Genomic DNA, 20,912 nt, shown 5'->3' on the forward strand with positions numbered 1-20,912 from the left:
ACCCCTTCAAAAGTCACATTATCCTTTAAATTGAACTAATGGTTTTTATTCTATTTAAACTTCAATAATTAAAAATTCTTATTCAAGTGAATGCATAGTATTAATATTCATAATCATAATGAAAGCGTTTTTTCTTTTCTTGATAATCTATGCCATTCGTGAGTATGGTGATTTTAAATTTTGAAGAAAAAAATTCTCATTTAAATCCTCTTGGTCGATGTGAAACTCAGCAAATTAGATTTTACCAAATAGTCTCTCGTTAAAGGTTGCACTCGGGAAATAATAATCTTTGACGATACGTATCACCAATCAATAATTGAAAGTTAGATAAGACAGAAAATTCTAATTTGTTTAAAAAATATTAAGTAACTGATATTTTCAAGTTTAGTAGTTACATACTGATACATTTTACGGGGTCCAAATAAAAGTCCAGTCTTACTTTCGAATAACGCACTCACACGTACGCAATGTATATAAAGCGAAGAGGAAGGTAGCAATCCGGATCTAAGTGCTACGACATTGATCGTACAACACGTGATTTTTTAATGTCAGCGTTGAAGAAAATCTCCTATTACATTCATATTTTCTGCCTTCAGGTTATTCGAATCCACCTTTCCCCCTTCTGAGTGCGATATAATGCTGGCAATTACTATGCATTGTGTAAATGGCTTGATTCGTACAAAGATTAATAATTCATATTTGAACTCGTTTCTGAAAAATATTATTCTAGTGGACGTTTGAATCTCGGATAACGATCACTACAAGGCACGAGAGAGTCCTCCTGGGATTTCAATAACCTAGCAAATACTGCTTTATTTAAATGCTTTAGTAGAGGAAAATAGGAGATTATGAACAACATGAGCCGAAATTATAATTACCGTTCCATTACTACATAGTATGTAACTACGATATTTTGATCGATAGATTTTCATTTAGAGAATTAACAGAAACCTGTAAAACACAAGTTGGTAAAACCAAACTCGAGTGAAGAGCTACCTTCTAACTTTTTTACCTAGATATTTAATTATTGCTCTTTACTGATAAACAATTGCCGAAGTTAAGTTAATGAAATATTAAAACACTATTCAAAGCATAGAGAATATAGAGGAAAGCAGACGACTTTTTCCAACCAATAACGATTTTTTTGTACCCAAAGAAATCAGTCGATGTGGAAAAAGAAGAAATGACCGACGAGTATAAATTTTGACGAGACATTGCCTTCGTATTGGTAAAGGCTCTATTTTCTACTCCTCAACTATATACCCTCTATGCTCAAAGCTACAATCACAACACGCTTGACGTGTAAACATGCAGTAACTTCAGAGAATATGCAAGCTTACAAAAATGTTGGGCTTGGGCACTGTTAAACAAGTCACGTTTTTGATCTCGAATATGCCTTGGACCTACTAAAAAGTGTAAAATGCGGGGGTTGAGACTACAAAAGGTACCACTTTCTTTCGAACTGAAGCAAACATGCGCCACCAAAAAGCGATGGACCTCAACAAGGTAAGAAGTCCTTTTTTTTAACTTGGTTTTTGATAGCCCTTATTCACCCGGCAAGTTTTCGGACTCGTCGGGATATCCCGATCAGGGACCCCCGAGTCTGGGCACCGGTTCCCATCCCCACTGCTGCGGTCCAAACTATGTGTTGTTTGGCCGCAGCAACGTCCTCCACGGACCCCAAGCCTGCCGCCACCTAGCCAGCCGGCCAGCCCACCATCCAGCCCGATGCCGAGCCCCCGCCTAAAGGTGGATTCGCAAAGGCGCTGAAAGCTGAAGATGAAAGTCGAAACTGAAAGCTGAATGAAAAAATCAGTTTCAGCGGACTCTTTCGCAAAGAGGCAAAACCTGGTTTTTTAAAGCTGAAGCGCAAAGCAAACGCTGAAAGCAGGCTGATTTTAAGTTTCAGCCAAGATCAAACCGAGGTTGATCTTTCAGCTTCAGCGCCGTACCACGTGATGCCAAGAGCCAATCAAAAAAGGGGGCGCTGGGGTCACGGTTTTGAAATTATTTACGCGGGTATTTTAAAACGGTGAATATCGTGTCTCGTTATCTTGAAAATGTTTTCTGTGAAAGAATTAATTAAACAAGAAAACGATAACAAAAAGCGTAAAATATTTGAGAGAAGAAAATAGTAAAAAGGATAGAAATGAGATAAAATAATAACATTGTGGAAAGAGGTTACAATAAACAATCTAATTAGAATAAATTGGAAATCAGCAATAATTTCAGGTTAAAACATATCCAATTGAGTAATATTTTGGAAAAGGGAGAAATTTACTCAGTTGATAAACCTTGATAATAACCAAAACATGCGCACATTTAGCCACTCATCTATTTTTCCCCATTAACAGCCAAGGCTTAACATTTGATAATCTCCTTCAGTTTTTCTGTTTTTCCAGATGGGATGAACCCACCAACGGCGCTTTTTCCGCAAAAGGTTTTGGGTTCTTCTTTTTCGTTTCAAAATTAATAATTTCCTTTTTAATAATAATAACAGCAACAAGTTCCGATTCACCGACGTCATTTTATTTCTATTTTTTTGTGATGAATCCCTAGCGGCTGTTAATAAAAACTGCTGCTTTGCGAAAGGTACAGCGCGAAGCTTAAACTGGTTTTTGAAGATGAAACTTTTTTTTGGAAAGAAAAGCGCTCAGTTTTTTTCAGCTTCAGCTTCAGCTTCACGCTTTTTGAGTGGTTTCAGCGCCTTTGCGAATCCACCTTTACCTGCCGATGCCGAATCCGGAATCTATTCCCCCATATCGTCCTGTCGCGGCCATCTATTACCCTTGGCTACCCAGTAGCACGTTAAGTTCCAATAACAATCGGGATAGAGTCTCAGCAGTAGGGCTAGAGACGTACAATTTTGAAATTTTATTAGGGACTAAAGAAACTTGTCGGACAACAGCGTTTTTCAGAGTATTTCCACAAATTTATTTTGGCTAATTTTATGCGGTCGGCCTTTTGTTGGACATATTTTTGAGAATTACAGTCAAACAAAAGGACCATTCGGCCGACTCTCTTTTTGATGGTCAGATCTATTAATCGGTTGCGCACTGCCTGATATTCCAACTACTGGTCCATATTGGGTCATGTGGAAATCCGGTGCTCAGTCGATGTGTCCTACCCGCAAAACCGTATGCCAATTTCATCTATCTTAATTAAAAACAGACCATAGTCCTCTTAACTGTCATGTTAGCCGAAGAGAATTGCACTAGTTAACCGATTCCGAATATGCAAGGAAAAGGTTTCATTATTCGACTTTTGTGCCTTAGGTCTGTCGACTTATGGCCTTTCGGAATCAAATCTTTTGCCCAATTTTGGTGGCGAGACGTGGGGCGATTAGGAATCGAAGCGAGGTTGTTGGCGGCTTGGCGCAGGAGGCGAATATTTAAGGTCTTCGCCACTGCTGACGGTTCATAACACTCAAATATTTTCGATAATATAGAGAGAATTATACATATTGTTCCAATAAAAAGAGGATTCATACAATTTATACCGGGAGGCCAGACTTCTTGGTAGTGCACTTTGTCCGCCGAGTAGCCTGGCCTTCTGGTGTAAATGTTATAAATATTTTAGTCTGAAAACGATGGATATCGCACTGCAAAGAGGGGTAATATGCCATTGGGGCATGTTGCTTAAACTGTATTGTGCTGAAATTTATAATTGTAATGTAGCCCATTTGATCTTGCACTCAAGTCGTAAGCTAAATGAGCTATAGCTATAGAGGTAGCAAGTTGTGATCGTCAGCACAAGACCGAGAGGGCTATGATCAAAATGTAATAAGCTAACAAAAAATGCTCAATCTTGCACACAAAGTCGTAAGCTCAACGCGCTAGGGCTATAGCGCTATTGGCTTCATATTGTGAGCACAATAAAGAGTGGGGTATAATTTTACACACTGAATGTGAGCATTGTTAATGTTAATTGGAAGTACTTGAGCTTTTGCATCGGATACTGTTTCTATTATCCTTGATGAACAGTTTCGTGTTTTAATCATAATTATACTATATCGTACAAGAGCACGTCGCGAAATACTTCAAATATTTTTGGCTGGAACATTTTGAGTGCTTACATGTTCACAGTATTAAGATACGTGATATTTCGCAGCTCTTAAGCCTTGCCAGACACAAGCCTGTTATTGCGCCTTGGAGTTTGGATCGAGGTGCTGTTTTACTAAAATGAAGTTGATAAGATTCCTTTAAAGAATGACGATAACACACTTTGTACAAAAGCACACATAACTAGCACCGCAAAAAATGAAACCGAACGTTAACTGATATTACATTGATTTGTACTAGGGGTGTGCGAATACCACTTTTTGGGTATCGAACCGGTTATCGAATACTAAAAAAGTTTCCTTATCAAATACCGAATCGAATAGTTTATTCCCAATCGAATACCGAATAGTTAGGCCTTGGTAAATATTTTACTAACCGATTAATCGCGAATAGTTAAGCCTAGTATTCGCGAATAGTTAACCCTAATACTCGCGAATACTAGGCTTAACTATTCGCGATTAATCGGGTGGTAACCCTTATATTCGCATATAGTTAATACAAAGCAATGAGAAAACATTTTGAAGCTCCTAAATTTCAAAATACCTCTCCTCATTGGAGGCCAAGTATTTTTTAAACTTTTCCTAGGCACTTGATGGTAGTTTTTGATAGAGGACAAATAAAATCGGAATGATATTTTTTTAAAATAAGGTGGTTCTTTCTAGTGCCAAGGACCTAAATTTAAGGTAGTCGAACTTTAACCGAATAGTCAGTTCGGTATTCGATATTCGTGTCGAATAGTGAAAATGTGCTTATCGAATACCGAATCGAATAATTCGGTTCGGTATTTGATCGAATTATTCGATTGAAACGGTTAACCGCACACCTCTAATTAGCTCTATGGCAAGTTTCGTACTTCCCACCCCGAAGGGAGGGTTATTATGAACTCCTGAAAATACTTAATATGAGAAAGCGAGTAAGCCAAGTGTAATAACTTCGTTTTCTGCCAATTTTTCTTAATGTAGCCTCAACAAATCACGTAGTACCAGAGTAATGACGTTTATTTCCACTTAAACCGCGTTCACACCAGAGAATAGACATTTCACCGCAAAATGTTACATTTCAACCCTTCCAAATCAATAGAAAACTGGTTGAAACAGTCTAGTGTAAACGTGGTTTTGTCGAAGTAGAGTCTTTCTATACCTCAATTTATTTATAAAATCATTTTTTTACATGAACCAAAACCCCACGGATGTGGAACATACTTACATAATAGTGTACGCGTTTTTAATGGTCGGCTTCAAGTTTTTCCTAATGACGTACACATAGGCGTTTGCAATGACACCTTTATCCGACAATCTCAATTCATTCACCTCTTGGCATATTCCAAATTTATGAAAACCCTCAAACATCGGCAGTTCAGGCAATAAACAGGCTGTCTCGCCCATTCTGGTTGACTCTAATATACTCATCATATCCATATTTTCCATTCTTTGTACCAAATGGTTTTCGAATGAATGCTTCCAGACAGCCCTAACTTCCTCAGAAAGAGATGTCTGTAAAATGGTGAATATATTTTCACAATTTGTTAAGCCTGTCAGGCAAAGGAGGTAATGTTGTCGAGTTAAATTTTGCTAAATGTACAGTCTCGAAGAGTTTGATGAAGAAGTTCGACTTAATCGTTAATCTATATCTATACATGCATAAATCAAAGTCCTGACAGATTGATAATCAACGTTCAGCCCAAACCTCTTGCCCTAGAGGGCTGTAAATTTGCAGGAGCCTTACTCGTAAGTAGTAGGCGCGTACTACGAAAGATTTTTCCAATCCGCTGCCATCTTAATAAATGGCGCCTAGAAATGTGAAAAATTTTCACTATGCAACGAAGTCCGCCTGTTTCAACCGATTTCACAAATACTTAGTACTGGTTTCTTTTAACCTATAGACGGGCTGAATAGTCTTTTGGGTTCGATTTGTTGCCATTTTTTTAAATGACGGCCAGAAACTTTAAAACACTTCTTTACGGAATAATGTCCGCATGAAAAGTAATAAAAAATGTGCCGATGGGCTGACGGGCAACACCGACTGCCTTCGCTCCTAGGGTGCTACAAAAATTAGTCGAATCAGCAAAATCTACCCACTCTTTGTATCATTTTGATGGAAGTTCGTGTCAATTATATTTATTTCATTATTTAAGAAAAACCTCTTAATTGCGTCCTGACTCAGAGAGGTTTATTTTGGTTATTTGTACAAATTTCTACACTATTGGCCGAATTTCATTTTTGTACCTGCCCCCACCCTCCCCGGAAGAACAATGGACCACCTAAATTTATAACAGTTGGAGGTATTGTCTGTCAGATTTGATTCAGATATACATGCTGTAATTATAAAAAGTTTAAAAACTTTACTGACCTGCATTTCTAACGAAGCCGGGCTGTTATCTAAAATTAGAAGCGATACTTGAGGGTTAGCTAAGACATCAGAGAATGTTTCTAAAATTTTCGGTAATTGCGGAATCGTTAGAGATGACAGCAAACTAGAACAGCATGTCCATGTTAGAACAGCTGAAGGGAACATCCCAAAAACCCAAAACATCCTCTCCGTTGTGAATGGTGAACTGTAAATTCCTGAAATTTACCAACAGAAACATCAACTGTTAATACGGTTCAGTTAATTTCGTGTAGGTAACAGTTAAGTACCATTTTGTAATAGGACGGCTATTTCCTGCAAAAAAATGTCCTTGATGCGCCACTTATTTTTGAAAGCGTTGATCATCAACAAAGAGACGCGTTGAATGGTTTTTAAAGAAATATAGAATGATATTATTGATCCAAGAATGTAAATCCAAACCTTATAATAAATAAACATTTACACATTTTTATAGAGTTAATTAAATGGGGAAACAGTGGATGGATTCGAAATCCCTGACGATAATCGATGAAATCCCTGACGAAAATCGATGAAATCCCTAACGAAAAACCATGAAATCCCTGACAAAAAACGATGAAATCCCTGACAAAAAACGATGAAATCCCTGACAAAAACGATGAAATCCCTGACACAAAACGATTAAATCCTGACAAAAACCGATAAAATCCCTAACGAAAAACAATGAAATCCCTAACGAAAAACGATGAAATCCCTGGCAAAATCTATGAAATCTCTTACGATGTTCGATAAAATCTCTGACAATAATCATGAAATCTTCGACAATAATAATGAACGAAAATTCTATTGAGCTCATCGAACCGGCAGAAAAGAATAATTTCTAGGTAACTAAATAAATTATGATAATAATTACCTCGTTTGAAAATATGAATGAAGATCCACTTAAGCTTTTCGTGTCCATTTTCATTTCCGTGGATAATATTTTCCAGTCGTCATAACCCACTGGTATTGTAATATCAGCAAAATCCAAATATTTCTCATTGGGACCAAGAGGGTTTAGACAAATATCTGACTCCTATGGTGGATTACGATTAAACAGGTTTGAAACATTACACTTTTGAAATTAACTTACATTACGTAATATTTGTCCAATAAGTCCTGTAAAAGTTCCATTTACATAATAGCCATAATCTAACGATTCCGCCATTGATATGTTGTACCTGTGGAAAGGTTTGAAACATTTTCACTTGGGACAATGTGGGTGGGTCTCTAGCATAGTGTATGGGAACCACGGTACCTAAGATCTAAAATGTATTAGAAATTTTCGGGGTACCAGGAAATTAATTTTTCACCTGTTCCGAAAACAATCGTCTGATTCGTCTCAAATATGAAGTTCTACTTAATAAAGAGCTGAGGGTAACAACTAAAAAGACTTCAGTATAGAGACTAAAGTTCACCATCCTCCTTGTCTCAGACCGTATTACACCTCCCTAGGGTTCAAAATCGGTAAATTACTATTCTTTCTCTTAGCAAATGGTCTAAAGTTCCATGTTTTGCTCTACCCGAACATGCAAACTTATTTCTTCTCATGAGTAAGTCATACATTACTAATTGACAATTTCAAATTACCAATTACAATTACAAATTACAATTGTAATTTGTAATTAAATTACATTTTTTCTGAATTTAATTGTAATTGGTAATTGTAATTTAACAAATATTGTAATTTTTAATTGGTAATTTGTAATTGTCGTTTTTAAAACATTGTAAAAGTAATTCAATTACATTTGTCAATTACAATTACTAAATATGAAAACAAATGCGGAAATAGTATGAATCATATTCTCTGACTGAAATGTATCATCTTAAGTGGGTATTAATTTTGTACAGAATTAGGCTGGGTTGAATACCTTCTTTGCAGTGTAAGCTACATTTGAACAAAATGGACAGTAAAATATTTTCTCACGGTAGCTCTTGGCGTTCGAGGAGAGGGTAAGTTACCCTATAAAAAAAACTTGGTTTTTCAATTTCCTTCGTGAGTTTCATTTCTCTGATATGACTGATTTCGTAATTTAATTACGGATCTCTTGTTTATGGTACGGATTACGTGATTTTTCATTTTATCAATGATTTCGTATGAGTTTGTAGTTGACTAGTTTCTCGTGGTAGTTGTCAAAAATGTGATAAATTTAGTTTTTAATTGAATGATTCGAAATCTGTAATTGTAATTTATAATTGATGATTCCGAAATTGTATTTGTAATTTATAATTTGTAATTGAATGATTCCGAATTTGTAATTGTAATTTATAATTTATAATTAAATGAATCCGAATTTCTAATTGTAATTTGTAATTGAAGGTTCATGTAATTTGGCCAACCCTGCAAGGTCGAACGGCAAGCGTGGGAAAAGTTTAAAAAAGGCAATAAAATTTTATTTTCTCGTCTATTCTTGTTGTCAAGTTCCTTTGCGTCAGCTGGAAACGCTGTAGTTATTAGAATTTTGTTCTAGAAACGTGAAATAGCAATAGTTCGCAAAATGGGTAAGAAGAAGGTGTTGCCACTCAAAAGTTCCTTTTCTCCACGTGACCTAGCGCTAGTAAGAAACAACTTACTTGAAAGAATATATTCACACAAAGGCATTGAAGATCGTAGCCAAGTGTCGATTCAAAACTTGATAAGCGAAACCAGATTTGGAATTTTATTAAGAAGTCAATACCTGGCAGGCTATGAATCTGACGAAATCCGACGGAAGTGGTTTTGAATTGACTTCCCTCATTTTAAGAAATATGAACTTTGATCTCAAAGTGTCGAGATCCAATTTCCTTCTTAGCGAAACGTGGTTTAAATTATTTAATCCACAAATTTTTTATTTCTAACTGATCTTAAGTGATGCGTGTAATCAGAAGTGAGATGAGAATAGAAGTAAAGAGCCCTAGCAATGGTAGTAGATCCTTACACTATTGAACAAATTTGAGGATTTTATGCTTCTTCCGTCGCGCCCACACTGGATGAAAAAACTGGTCGAGTTCCAAAAAATTTCCTACCCCTTCCCCTCAACCTAAAGCCGCGGAACACGGACGCGGATGTTTGAGTCTAGTTAGGCCGTCTACCACCGCGAGCGTCTCACGTTTTGGAGGGAAAATTCAGAAACCGCCACCAGAGGGCCAACCGTTGGTGTGTTATCAAGAATATTCACTTTCGCCAAGTGAAGAATTTGGTTACCTCAATACTTCTAGTCCCTTATCCTACTTCTGGTGTAATCAATGTAACTCAATGAGCGTCAGTGCTGCACCTCGCTAAAAGCCAAACCCTTCAACCTCCAAAACATAGAGCATTCAATTTTCCATTACTATGTGTGGTTACCAATGTGCTAAGGTTGTACAGGACCCAACAAGGATCTAAGGCTATACAGTGGCTCGTATATACTTTAAAGTTACGAAGATTGCTATACAAACTTGAGAAATGCCTGCCCAATTCAATACACGCGAAATACAGTGACCATGTCACTTTAAGGTCGCATTTTCAGTTAAGTATACATTTTTTTACTCTTTCCGTAATTCGTAGAAAATCAACACAACTAGAAATAAACGCTCGGAAAATGTCATAGAACGTTTTCGACTCAAAGTCGCCCATTGAACCCACTGTAATTAACTAACTTTATCCTCTACTTACGTTAATTACGATAACTCTTGAAAGTACTGGTTTAAATCGGCTTATTTTATGCTATTATTTTTCACCAACTGTAAAATTTTTGTTACTGGTCGTATGCGATAAGATCTATAAAGTCAAAAATATGTAGCGGTCTACTTTCACACTGCATTTAACATCTGGCCAGCTTTCACACTCTAATCAATTAGAGTGCTTGCCAAGGATTAAATTACAAGAGACAAGATCAGTATTCTAAAAAGTTACGTAAACAATTTTTTAGCTAGGTGTGGTTGGGGCGGTGAGGGCTTGTTAATTTCGTATGCGCTAATGTAGTAACAGTATTCATGTTTTTTAACTCGCTAAGGTGACATTCCAAAAATTAAGTTCTTACCACGCCTAGCTAAAAAGGTCTTTCGTCTGTCCAGTATCCACATATGAATCATAAACATACACACTCACACATCATTAACGAAAAAGTCTTTCAAACTGATTTGAACTGTATATTAAAGGGTCAGGAGAAATTTTCAACGACAAGTATAAGACAAGTATAAATAAATAACAGCAACCCAGCCTTTATAAATGGTGTTCTTTCCGCCTGAAACTGTTATCTCTCATTCTAGCTTTCTACCCTCCTCGCTAACCCCAAAAACAAATGGGCTTCGCTACAACTGTCCATCAAAATAACCCAAAATTTGAGGGTTGCTGCAATATATCAGGGTGAATCCTTTGACCAGTGTTGTTTCTTTCCCAATACTTCCAAGAGCCTGAAGAGGATCTTTTCTTAATAAGAGTCCAAAGCAACTTGTTTTACGTCCATTCGAAGTCGGAAAATTGCTGTTAACTCAAACCTTGGAACTAGTGTATTTTCTTTCGCATTCTTTTCAGATTACGAGCTCCAACATGGTAGCGGATCTTGTCTTAATCAGTTTCTAGCCACACTTGTTCAAAGCGTACCCCGGCCACAAACATACATACAGACACACACAAATCATCAGCGCTAAGGTAGGTCTGGTTAAATAACCACACCTAGCAATAATATAAACCTTACAGTAGTCATAATAAAAAGCTTTATTCATAGGTTACGCGTTCTCCGTACGTATCACGTAAATGCTGTTTTTATAGGTCAGCAAGTGCGTGACAACTCGTATTTCGCATTTTCTTTCTGAAACTTGACAGGTGCTTCAATTAAGTCCAATAAAAGAATTATAGGAAGTTGTAGTTAATTAAAGTGGCGTAGTATTTTGAAATCTCGAAGTTCGGGAAAAAAATAATTAAAATCAGGGACAGATTCAATTTTAGAAGTAGGAACGGAGAACAGAGTAATCTGGGCGCGCGTCAAAGTCCCGGACTTCTTTCCACGGGAAGAGGGGTATGAAAGAAGGGGAGGGTGATAGCGACAGAGGTAAAAAGGAATTACGAATTTTTCGCCGTTCCCGACAGCAACGTCATCAAAACGTAGTTTACGTGAGCCAATCTGATAATTCAACTCTTCGTTACGTGTTGGAGGGAAGGGCTCTATACTGGGACATGAGTCGGACTGAAGTAAAGGCTAACCGTTCTCCATTTCAGCTTCTAAAATTAAATCTCCCTCTGTTAAAATCAAAACGTTTCTTCAGCTATATTGAATAAAAGTATTGTGTAAATTTTGATAAAGCCTGCTTTAGCTATTTCAAGGAAAAATAGATTTCAACCTAGCTTTACCAAATGAACTCAAGATGTACAATTGTTTTTCTAAAATCAAATATATCTTGACTTTGGTTTCTGCATGGTTATGTTTAAATACTAATGTAACATGGATTGCCAACTTCGCCAAAACGTCGACCACCAAATACGCATTGCACACCTGCCGATGTGTGAAGGCTAGGTGAAAGAAACTGTATGTCTTTGAAGAATCATGAGTGGTGGGTTTGAAATTTCGCCAATGCGCAAAGAGAGAAAATTCGTATTTCCATCACACCCAAATGTTTGGGGAGGGGGGGTTACAAGGTATATCTTTTCTCTGACGAACGCGGTCGCCTAAACAAAATGGCATGTGGAACCATGGTGTGACGTATGAGTCGAGAATCCATAATCCGTTAGTATTTACACATGGTTTACGGGTAATTCAACATAATTATTTAAGAAGAAAAGCACCTTTGACCTTAAACACCTAAAAAAACTGGCTGTTGCTCTTAAATATATTAATCACTAGCGTTTGGAATCGAAGATCTGAACCACAAACTATTTGCCTCTAAAACCTATGCCACTATGAGAAATTGTGAAACTGTAATGCAAAAGTGCCCTAACGGGGCCTTCGAGATATCTAGGCCCATGCATGTCGATTTTTACGTGGGGAAATATCCAGTTTCATAGAGGAAATATTTTTACCCTTTGTGTGTACGAGGTGGCGCTTTAATGACCGTTGGGACCGGGGTCTTCCATAAATTATCGATGACATTTTAGGGGCCAATTATAAAACTTTTATGAAAGAGAAAGGTTTCAATTTTAAATTAACGTAATTTTTAGGGGCTATTCACTTTTTATTGAATCTATTGGTTAGATTGTATGGACAAAAAAGGAATTATGAGATTTTAACATCGTTGTTTTTTTAGTAAAACAAAACTTCTTGAAGTTGCTAATTCACGGTTTTCATATACCATTAGAGGATTTTTTACCCCTTAAAAATCTTTCATTTTTTTGATCTTAACATTTTTATCCTTCACTTCTTTGGAATGATTGTTTAATAAAGGTTTTTTTTCAATAAAATTTTCAAAAACATTTTTTAACTATCCGCGACCTCGGCTTCACCGCTCTACGTCTATACCTTGCCCTAATATTGTAGCAGTTGACGGGGTCATGAGGCTGAACTTGTTTATTTTGCGGTGCTGAAAGCGCCACCAAGCGGGAAAACACGGCAAACTAAATTAGTCAAAAAAATATTCTCGCTTCGCTACATGCATGGGCCTAGATATCTCGGAGGCTCCGGTCCTAATATACTGCTTTGGATGACGGATTATTCCAACGCTAATGTTCTATTTCAATAATAAAATGCCAGATTTGATTTTAAAACTCTTTATAATATTTAGTTCCTGTAGCATAACCTTTTACAATGGAAAAATCCAAATTGCCGTTCAAGTGTTGTATTAACCTGCTGAAACATATTGGTTTACAAATGATGAGACTGAATGAATTTAACTGTGATATTTTTCATATAAAACAATAAAGATTACCTTGAATAACATTAGTTTTCATTAAATTTTCTAGGTGCTTATTAAAGAAATTATCCAATTATGATAATTTGCAACTTTGGTATAATAACCGTATTTTCCCGGCTTTGCGCACTCTTTGTCTCCCCAACTGACTATACCGGCGATGTAACTCCGTCCTTCGTGTTGCACAGCCAATGGACCTCCACTGTCTCCATGGCACGAGTCTCCAACTGTGCCTTTATTATAACCCGCGCAAAACATTTGTCGTCACCTGAATCGTCTGTATGAAATTGAATTTAATTTTAACACTCTCCGTCTATTTATTTAGAGTCATTAAAGGGAGGGTGAAGTAGAAAATCAAGTGATTTTTTATCCATTCTTCTGCCATGGATTAACTAAGGCTATAGGGATTGTTTGTTCCCCCTAAAAGATAAAGTATACATGTTCCAAACGCCCCCTAGCCACAGCCACTATCCCTAACAGGAAGTTATAAGAAAAATTTAAATCCTGCCTAAAATTGGCTGCCGCCATCTTTAAAATCCGCTAAAACGATTTATTTTGCCTAGAGATGGCGCTATATCTACGTCCGTTTTGGTCCAATAAATTCGGGAAATGAAGAGGGGAATAAAGGAATGTTTCGGAACATATAGTTGGCGACAGTATTACATGGGAAACACGGTTAGTGAACAATCGCTAGCGTTAGTTAATCCATGCTTCTACTAAATATAAGACCAGTCTGCATAGTGAAACATTCAGCAAATGCTTCCGAATGATTTTAAAATTCAAATTAGGTTCAGATTTTAAGGATAACTTTAAATAAGGACCTCTGACCAATCACGTAACGCCCTGCCTTCTTGTTAACAAAAATAATTGTGGCAAGACTATCTCCTTGAGAACATCTGATATACTATTGCCGCTGTTTGATGTTCTTCCCCATCCAGTGACGGTACCAATAAGACATTTTCTCTTTGAAAAATGGTCTTAATAAGTTTTGGATCTCCATGACATAGAGGCATGATGCTCGAAGAAAATTCCACCGACTCTTTTAGTTTTAATTGCATCAAATCGTTATCGTAAGGTTTAAAATCGGGATCAGCGAATCCTTTCTTATCTGGTTTAATATTGTTTTTGTAAGGAACAAATTTAGGGTGAATGATGATTTCATCAACAGATGTTGAAAACTCGCCGGGTTCGTATTTATTCACGTGGGTTTTGCCAAGTTTAAGCACAATGTACTCCTTTTTTCTTTCTTTTCCTTGATCATCGTATAAATAATGAGCGGCGGTAATAATCCAACGGTCGTTCAGAAGGGTTCCACCGCAGAAGAGACTAATTATTTTCGAATTCCACATCATGACCTAAAATTAAACACTAATTACATTTATTACAAGTAGGAGAAGTATATAATACTTCTCTTCGAGAGAAGTGTACCACCAAAAAGCGGGATAATTGTAACATGATTATTCCCAACATCAAATTAACATTTGGAGCAAGGTTACTAATTTAAACCGAATCAGATACGCGATGAATAGTTCCCTCATCATTACTCTGTTAGCGCTTGACTAGTGTTACCCATATCAATAATACAGAAATGGTCAAATTCGAAAATTAATGAATAGTGACTGCGCAAAAACCACAAACAAACAAGCCCTTTTCTCAAATATACAGTATTTAAGAATAATGGTTTTGGATGAAGTACCTGCCATGGGTGAGACCCTGATTTAGCTTCCGATCCACCAATGATAATTCCAAAGGTTTTAGTGAATTCACCTAAACGTCCGCAAACTTAAAAAATAAAATTGTCAATTTGAAACTGTGTTTGCAATGGAAGTTTATCTTAAATTTCCTTCACCAAGATGGAACTAAAAATTACGTTAGAGGAAAATTTTAAGTGTTAAACATGAGTTTCAGTTTCAAGGTATTATGTAGTGATGACCGATGTCTATACCTATATCGAAATTCTACTGGAACTAATACCGATTTTAACCAAACACGGCAAGCAAACCGACTATTTGACCCAATAAAACCTATATCGATCGTTTATCAACCGATATTGACTATAGAAAACGAAATCAGTGTTTTCCAACGCCCCTAAGTCAGATTTTTTTTTTGGTTTCAGCGGCCATTATATTTAATGGGCAACACGCTACTTCAATAATAAGGATGTTTAAGTCGCTCAGAATAGCATCTGTATCTTTATCGACATACTATGCCATGCAAAAGTACTATCTATATCCATCCATAATGAAATTATGGAAAGCGGAAGAAAATTATAATTTGACAATATGCGCGGGAGCTGAAAATGGAATAGCTATTGGTGGGGACGCAAGATGTGATTCTCCAGGGCACAATGCGAAGTATGGAAGTTATTCGGTTATGGACATGCAATCCAATAAAATATTAACTTTTCAACTAATTCAGGTTTGCCTTACTTAATGCATTATATATAGAATATTTAATTAACTTGTCCATCTTGTTATTTACTTAGTCAAACGAAGTTAAAAATTCTAATGCCATGGAGCTTGAAGGCTTCAAAAGGTGTATGACGCTACTTGAAAGCCACAATATAACTGTCAGAAAAGTTGTCACTGATCGTCATGTTCAAATAAAAAAATATATACGAGAAAAACGACCAGAAATTGTACACGAATTTGACGCTTGGCATCTTGTAAAACGTAAGAAACACTAGAAGTTTGAGATAAATTTTTTAGATAGCATTTAAAAAATTTAAATGAAAATTAATATATTTTTATATGCGGTCCTTATGTTAGCTGTGAATAAAAAATTAGCCAAAGCGTCACTTGTAGAAGGATGTGAAAATATTCAAAACTGGGCACGCAGTATATCAAATCACTTGTATTTTTGCGCCTCATTTAGTGTAACTAATCAGGAGAAAGTTGACAAATGGTTGAGTCTTCCCAATCATATATCAAATATTCACAAAAACCACTCAGGGGAACTGTTTCCAGAATGCACCCACCCACCTATTACTAGGAGAGCTTTGAGAAAAAGGAAGAAAACCTGGATTAAAACGGGTAAACGTTTATTATTCATTTATGGGCCCGGATTAAGGGGGTACTGGGTCCTGAGCCCAAGGCTTGTTGAGGGCGCATTGAGTTAAACTATTCCTCTAGCAGTATTTGCTGTTCCTATGCTTCCCGGCTTGAGAAGGCGCATATTATCTCGGCCCTAGGTGCAAAATTGCTTAATCCGGTCCTGCTAATTTGTATACTTAATATTTAAAATATAACTTTTTCAATGTTTTAATCTCCCATATAGGCACTTTGCCTCATCTTAAAGTTTCTCAAATAGTTGAAAATAAGTTATTTCTAAAAGATGTTGCAATGATGTCTGATAGCGGTGAAACAAGTGCTTTGGAAGGATTTCATTCGACCATTTTACATTTTGCCCCCAAGAACACTCATTTTTTCTATGAGGGCATGCAGTCAAGGTTGACAAACTCTTAAACGTTTACTTTATAATTTATACACTCTTATCTTATGATAATTTTAAGCAAAGTTCTCTAAAAAGCTTCAAGAAATTATTTTAGAATTGCACTAGCTGCAATGCACCACAATGAAAACTGCCAAAAGGGTTTAAAATATAATGAGGATGAAGTTCAATGTTCAATTAAATTCCCAAAAGCAAAAAAGGGTGAAGCTGTCTTGTCCTTCAAGAAGGAAGAATCAACTTACAGTAATATTAGTAATAATGACAAACATTCCATAATATGGAGTATTAATAATTATAATTTAATCTTAATAATATATTTAGATTACGTTCAGAAATTATTTGAAGAAGTATTACATATGAGACAGGTTTACAAAACTTACGATGAAGTAGCTAAAAATTTAGAGAAATCAGTAATACCTCCACCTCTTGCTCATTCCTTTGAAAACCCAACAAGGAAGATATGATTAAAAACATGAAAGCAGATTTAATCACTAAGAAATTTAACTTGAATCAAATTTTTGTTAAAGAATTTAATTGTACAAAAACCCTCTGTTCGGACTTGGAAATCTTTCTCTAATTGATTTTACAACACATGCTGGAATAACCGCCCTATTTCTCCTTCCCAAGTCATGCCTATAAATAAATCCTATGAACATCCTATAGGATATATCTAAATTTCCTATAAATAACTTACGTACGTTAAACTTGTGGTCACTTTTATTAACTAAAGTTCAAATCCATTTCACCTACGTTTAATTTGGTAATCATTTTTTGACATTACTTACGTATTGGGATCTTCCACGTTTTGATTAACTCTTTGCCTAAATTCTCTTCTTGTATAAAGCCCCCAGACCGCCCTCAACACCCCTGGGTTTAAGCAAACTACAGGAAACTCCGGATGAAGAGTTATGCATCCGCTCTCGCTATCGTTTGCTTTATTTCTTACCCTTAATTGCTCTCGGCAACAAACACATTCATCTTCTGTTTCCATTACCAGGCTATAATGACAACTACACCTAATAATTTTTAATTATATTAAAATTCCGCTCCATGGTGATTTAACTGTTAATTTTTAAATAATGATAATAATGTCCTGCTACTTCACGGAATGAATTTTAAAGACTTTTAAGGGTGTGCAATGAATAGAGGAAGGCGTAAGCTTTCATTTGGTATATGATTTATTAAGTTTGGAAGAGCAGGGGCTATTCTTAACTTTAGCCGAATAAACTATTGAAATAGCAGGACTTATTTTTATTATTTAAAAATTAAGAATTTTTAAAATTGGTAGATAATAAAGCATTTTACAAAACGTACCAGGTGTCTAAGTTTTCTCTGCGTCCACCAAAAATAGTCATCTGATTGTTCAGAATCATTGTTTTCCTCATTTTGACCTAAGTCACTTACTGATTCACTGCTATCAGTACTATTACCATGAATTCATTTACTAACATGAATGTCCATGTTAAGCATTCCCCTGTAGTCCACTCTCAAAAAGCGATAGGAGGAGTCAAATTTTCGCGCCACTCGTGTGACGTAAATTTTATATCCAATAGGAACCATACCGTAAATTCATCTTCTTTCGGGCGTGTCTTACCGTTTACTATTAAGCAGACAGTTCTTTACCCACGTAATTTAGTTGTTAACATTTAACTCATAACATGATAGTATTTTAAAATGGCAACAAAATGTAATCCTGAACTTGAACTCGTAAAAAGCATTATATTGAGTGCTTGTACCGTATTTGACGACTTGAATGTAAGAACTGTAACCGAACACGTAAGCCTTGGCCAAAATTTGGAGCAAGCCTTGACTACTTTTGTAATCGCAAAGAAGGATGAAGCACATGTTTTCCCAGCTGTTGGAGGCAGAATTAACCTCCAAGACAAGATCTTTAACAAAGTAGAGACTGTAGCATACAGTGACAAATATTCTGCCATAAGAGAGGAGAACTTGATATTGAGTCCCCAAAAAATAACGGTAGGTTTGGAATCTTGGTCAGCAAATCTTGTTGTTTTAGGAAAAAGTATCAGTAAAGTGAGCCAAATTGCGAGCTTGGAGGATAATATCTGGCAGATTAGTCGTGATTTTATGGACATGCTTAGTAAAGTTTCAAAGTACGGGTCTACTGAAATAGGTGGCATCAAGTTGTGCAGTGGGATTACTGTTGACGAATATGAATGTTTGAAGAGGCCATTAGTTAAATGTTTTGAATAAAAGGATATATCCAGGTGGTGCCTTTGTGTACGAAGGACCTAATTGTTCAAGAATAATTGAAATAAATAAGTCTTTTAAACTGCCTAATTATCCATTCCAACGATGTACCAACTGTCAATCTTTGATTTACCGGCGTTCAAAACAAAGCGAAGGAGATCTTATTACACCTGTTCCAAATAAACAACCATTTATGACTGACAAACCAATAAATTTAGATATACCAACAGCTACTATAGTTATGGATTCCCCAGATAACAGCCACTCTTGTACGCCAAAAGCTCAGTCTCAACTCGTTAACATGGAAGTTTCTACTCCAAAAAAAGGCCACCACTAGTTAACATCACATTTTCTACACCAAAAGCCCGGCCACCAGCAGCAACACACAGTAGTATCAGGTCAGGAATTCCCATAGCCTACTTAAAGGGATAGAATCGATGTTTTGGCTACTAATGAAAAGATTTCATATTTTAAAATCAGATAGAACCTAAAATTACGTTTTCAAAAATATATATATATTGATACTTTTAATAACTTAACTATTTTTAATTAATTTTTAAAAGTATTGTTTTTTGGGACTGCTCCGATCACTACCCCCTCCTGCGTCGTTTGGCAAAAACACGGTTGAAACATCTACCCACCCCTCCATACGCACCTCTTATTTGAAGATATGGTAGTTTTACGACTAACAGTACTTTTCATACTATTTCACTTGTGGATCACAAATAAACTTGGCCTTAACTTTTATTTCGATTTACGTGTTTTGAGAGGCGTGAAAGAAGCTAAATAGTTTCATAGCAATTAAATCGTTTAAGTAAGAGGTTTAGCACATTTAATTTGAAAAATAAATCTTAAAAGCTTGAATTTAGGGCCACTTAGAATAAAAAAATCGATCATGGAAACTAAGCCTTTGCCAAAATGTCGTAGAAAGTGCGTTGTTTTTGACTGTACCAATACAGACTCGGACAAATCTCTGTCATTTCATAGTCTACCAAGTAACGAATTATCCGAATTTGAATTTTCCTCACTTGACTCACGAATTTCGAAAGATTCAACCGAGTCTAAACTATCGGATTCTACTACAGAGTCAGGCCCGTCTGATATTTCGGATTCCGAGCTACGACTCGACGTTGACGATGACATTTTCTATTTGGCTCCTGTAGCAGACGACGGAAAAAAAAACCTAATATCCTCAACTTGAGTTCCCCTACATTCTCCTATTTCCAAACAACCAATGAATCAAGAGACATTTACAACGTCATAGTGTGAAAAACAAGTTGGGCAGTATTTTGCGGCTAGTTTGAATTTCAAAATATCTAACGTACTTTTCTTAAATTTAAACGTTTTAATTCGATTTTTTTTTTGGCACACATAATTTTAGGCACATTTTTTACCTAAAACTGCCCTCATCTTGTACTAGTCGGAAAACGTTGATCCTATCCCTTTAACACCCGAAGTAGACGTCTCTTAAAGTTAAAAAACAAAAGACGAGCGCAAACAAAAGAAATCCTTCGTCTTAGGAAACGGTTAGCAAAATATGAAGTGGAAGAATGCGAAGAGCAATATAAAGAATTAGAACAGATAGTTTCAAAAATAGACACGGAATTCAGCAGTGAACTTAAACAAATCCTACATAATAATCCCAAAACAAAAAATGAATTGAGAATGATTTGGAAAAGAGATAGAAATAGGCTAGCCTTCACAAAAAGGACACTGCAACGTTTTTTAAAGACCAAGGGAAATGTGGTAATACAAATTAAAGGGTTTGACAGTATCATTTTAATTAACATACCTTAATATAGTAACAGGACATAGAGGAAACAGGTGGTCGCTCATCACTTATAGGCTTGCTTAGGCGGTTTTCATTAGAAGTCCCGCTGCCTATGCTGCTCTCAAAAGTTTCCATATATTGAATCTACCAAGTGAAGCGTCGTTAAAACATTACACGAGAAATCGCTTAGACAAGCCTGGTCTTTCTAACGCTTACATTGAATCTCAACGTGAACTTTATGAAAAGCTTAAAAC

The 20,912-nt window shown here is 36.2% G+C and overlaps 1 protein-coding gene and 1 long non-coding RNA gene across 2 annotated transcripts; both read left to right on the forward strand.

Annotated features, from left to right (window-relative positions):
• The first annotated feature begins 15,163 nt into the window (after window positions 1-15,163).
• On the forward strand, window positions 15,164-15,912 carry LOC149694768 (uncharacterized). The gene is made up of 2 exons (XM_089867472.1): window positions 15,164-15,644; window positions 15,712-15,912. The coding sequence occupies exons 1-2, from the start codon at window positions 15,387-15,389 to the stop codon at window positions 15,910-15,912; spliced, it is 459 nt and encodes a 152-aa protein (XP_089723598.1). The 5' UTR covers window positions 15,164-15,386.
• A 3,676-nt stretch (window positions 15,913-19,588) lies between these two features.
• On the forward strand, window positions 19,589-19,851 carry LOC149694769 (uncharacterized). Its single transcript, XR_016382488.1, has 2 exons — window positions 19,589-19,701; window positions 19,757-19,851. It is a non-coding gene; the product is annotated as an uncharacterized LOC149694769 (long non-coding RNA).
• Window positions 19,852-20,912: the final 1,061 nt, after the last annotated feature.

Source organism: Phalangium opilio, unplaced genomic scaffold (assembly GCF_054372755.1).
Source record: "Phalangium opilio isolate 3A_F unplaced genomic scaffold, DU_Popi_V2 ptg000022l_1, whole genome shotgun sequence".
In the NCBI taxonomy this organism is placed as follows: Eukaryota; Metazoa; Arthropoda; class Arachnida; order Opiliones; family Phalangiidae; genus Phalangium; species Phalangium opilio.

Excerpts from the sequence above, each read along its gene's own strand:
- LOC149694768 (XM_089867472.1), top strand. The coding sequence starts at position 15,387 with ATGTTTAAGTCGCTCAGAATAGCATCTGTATCTTTATCGACATACTAT. Across the intron at positions 15,645-15,711 it reads TAACTTTTCAACTAATTCAG|TCAAACGAAGTTAAAAATTC; the intron begins GTTTGCCTTACT and ends TTATTTACTTAG.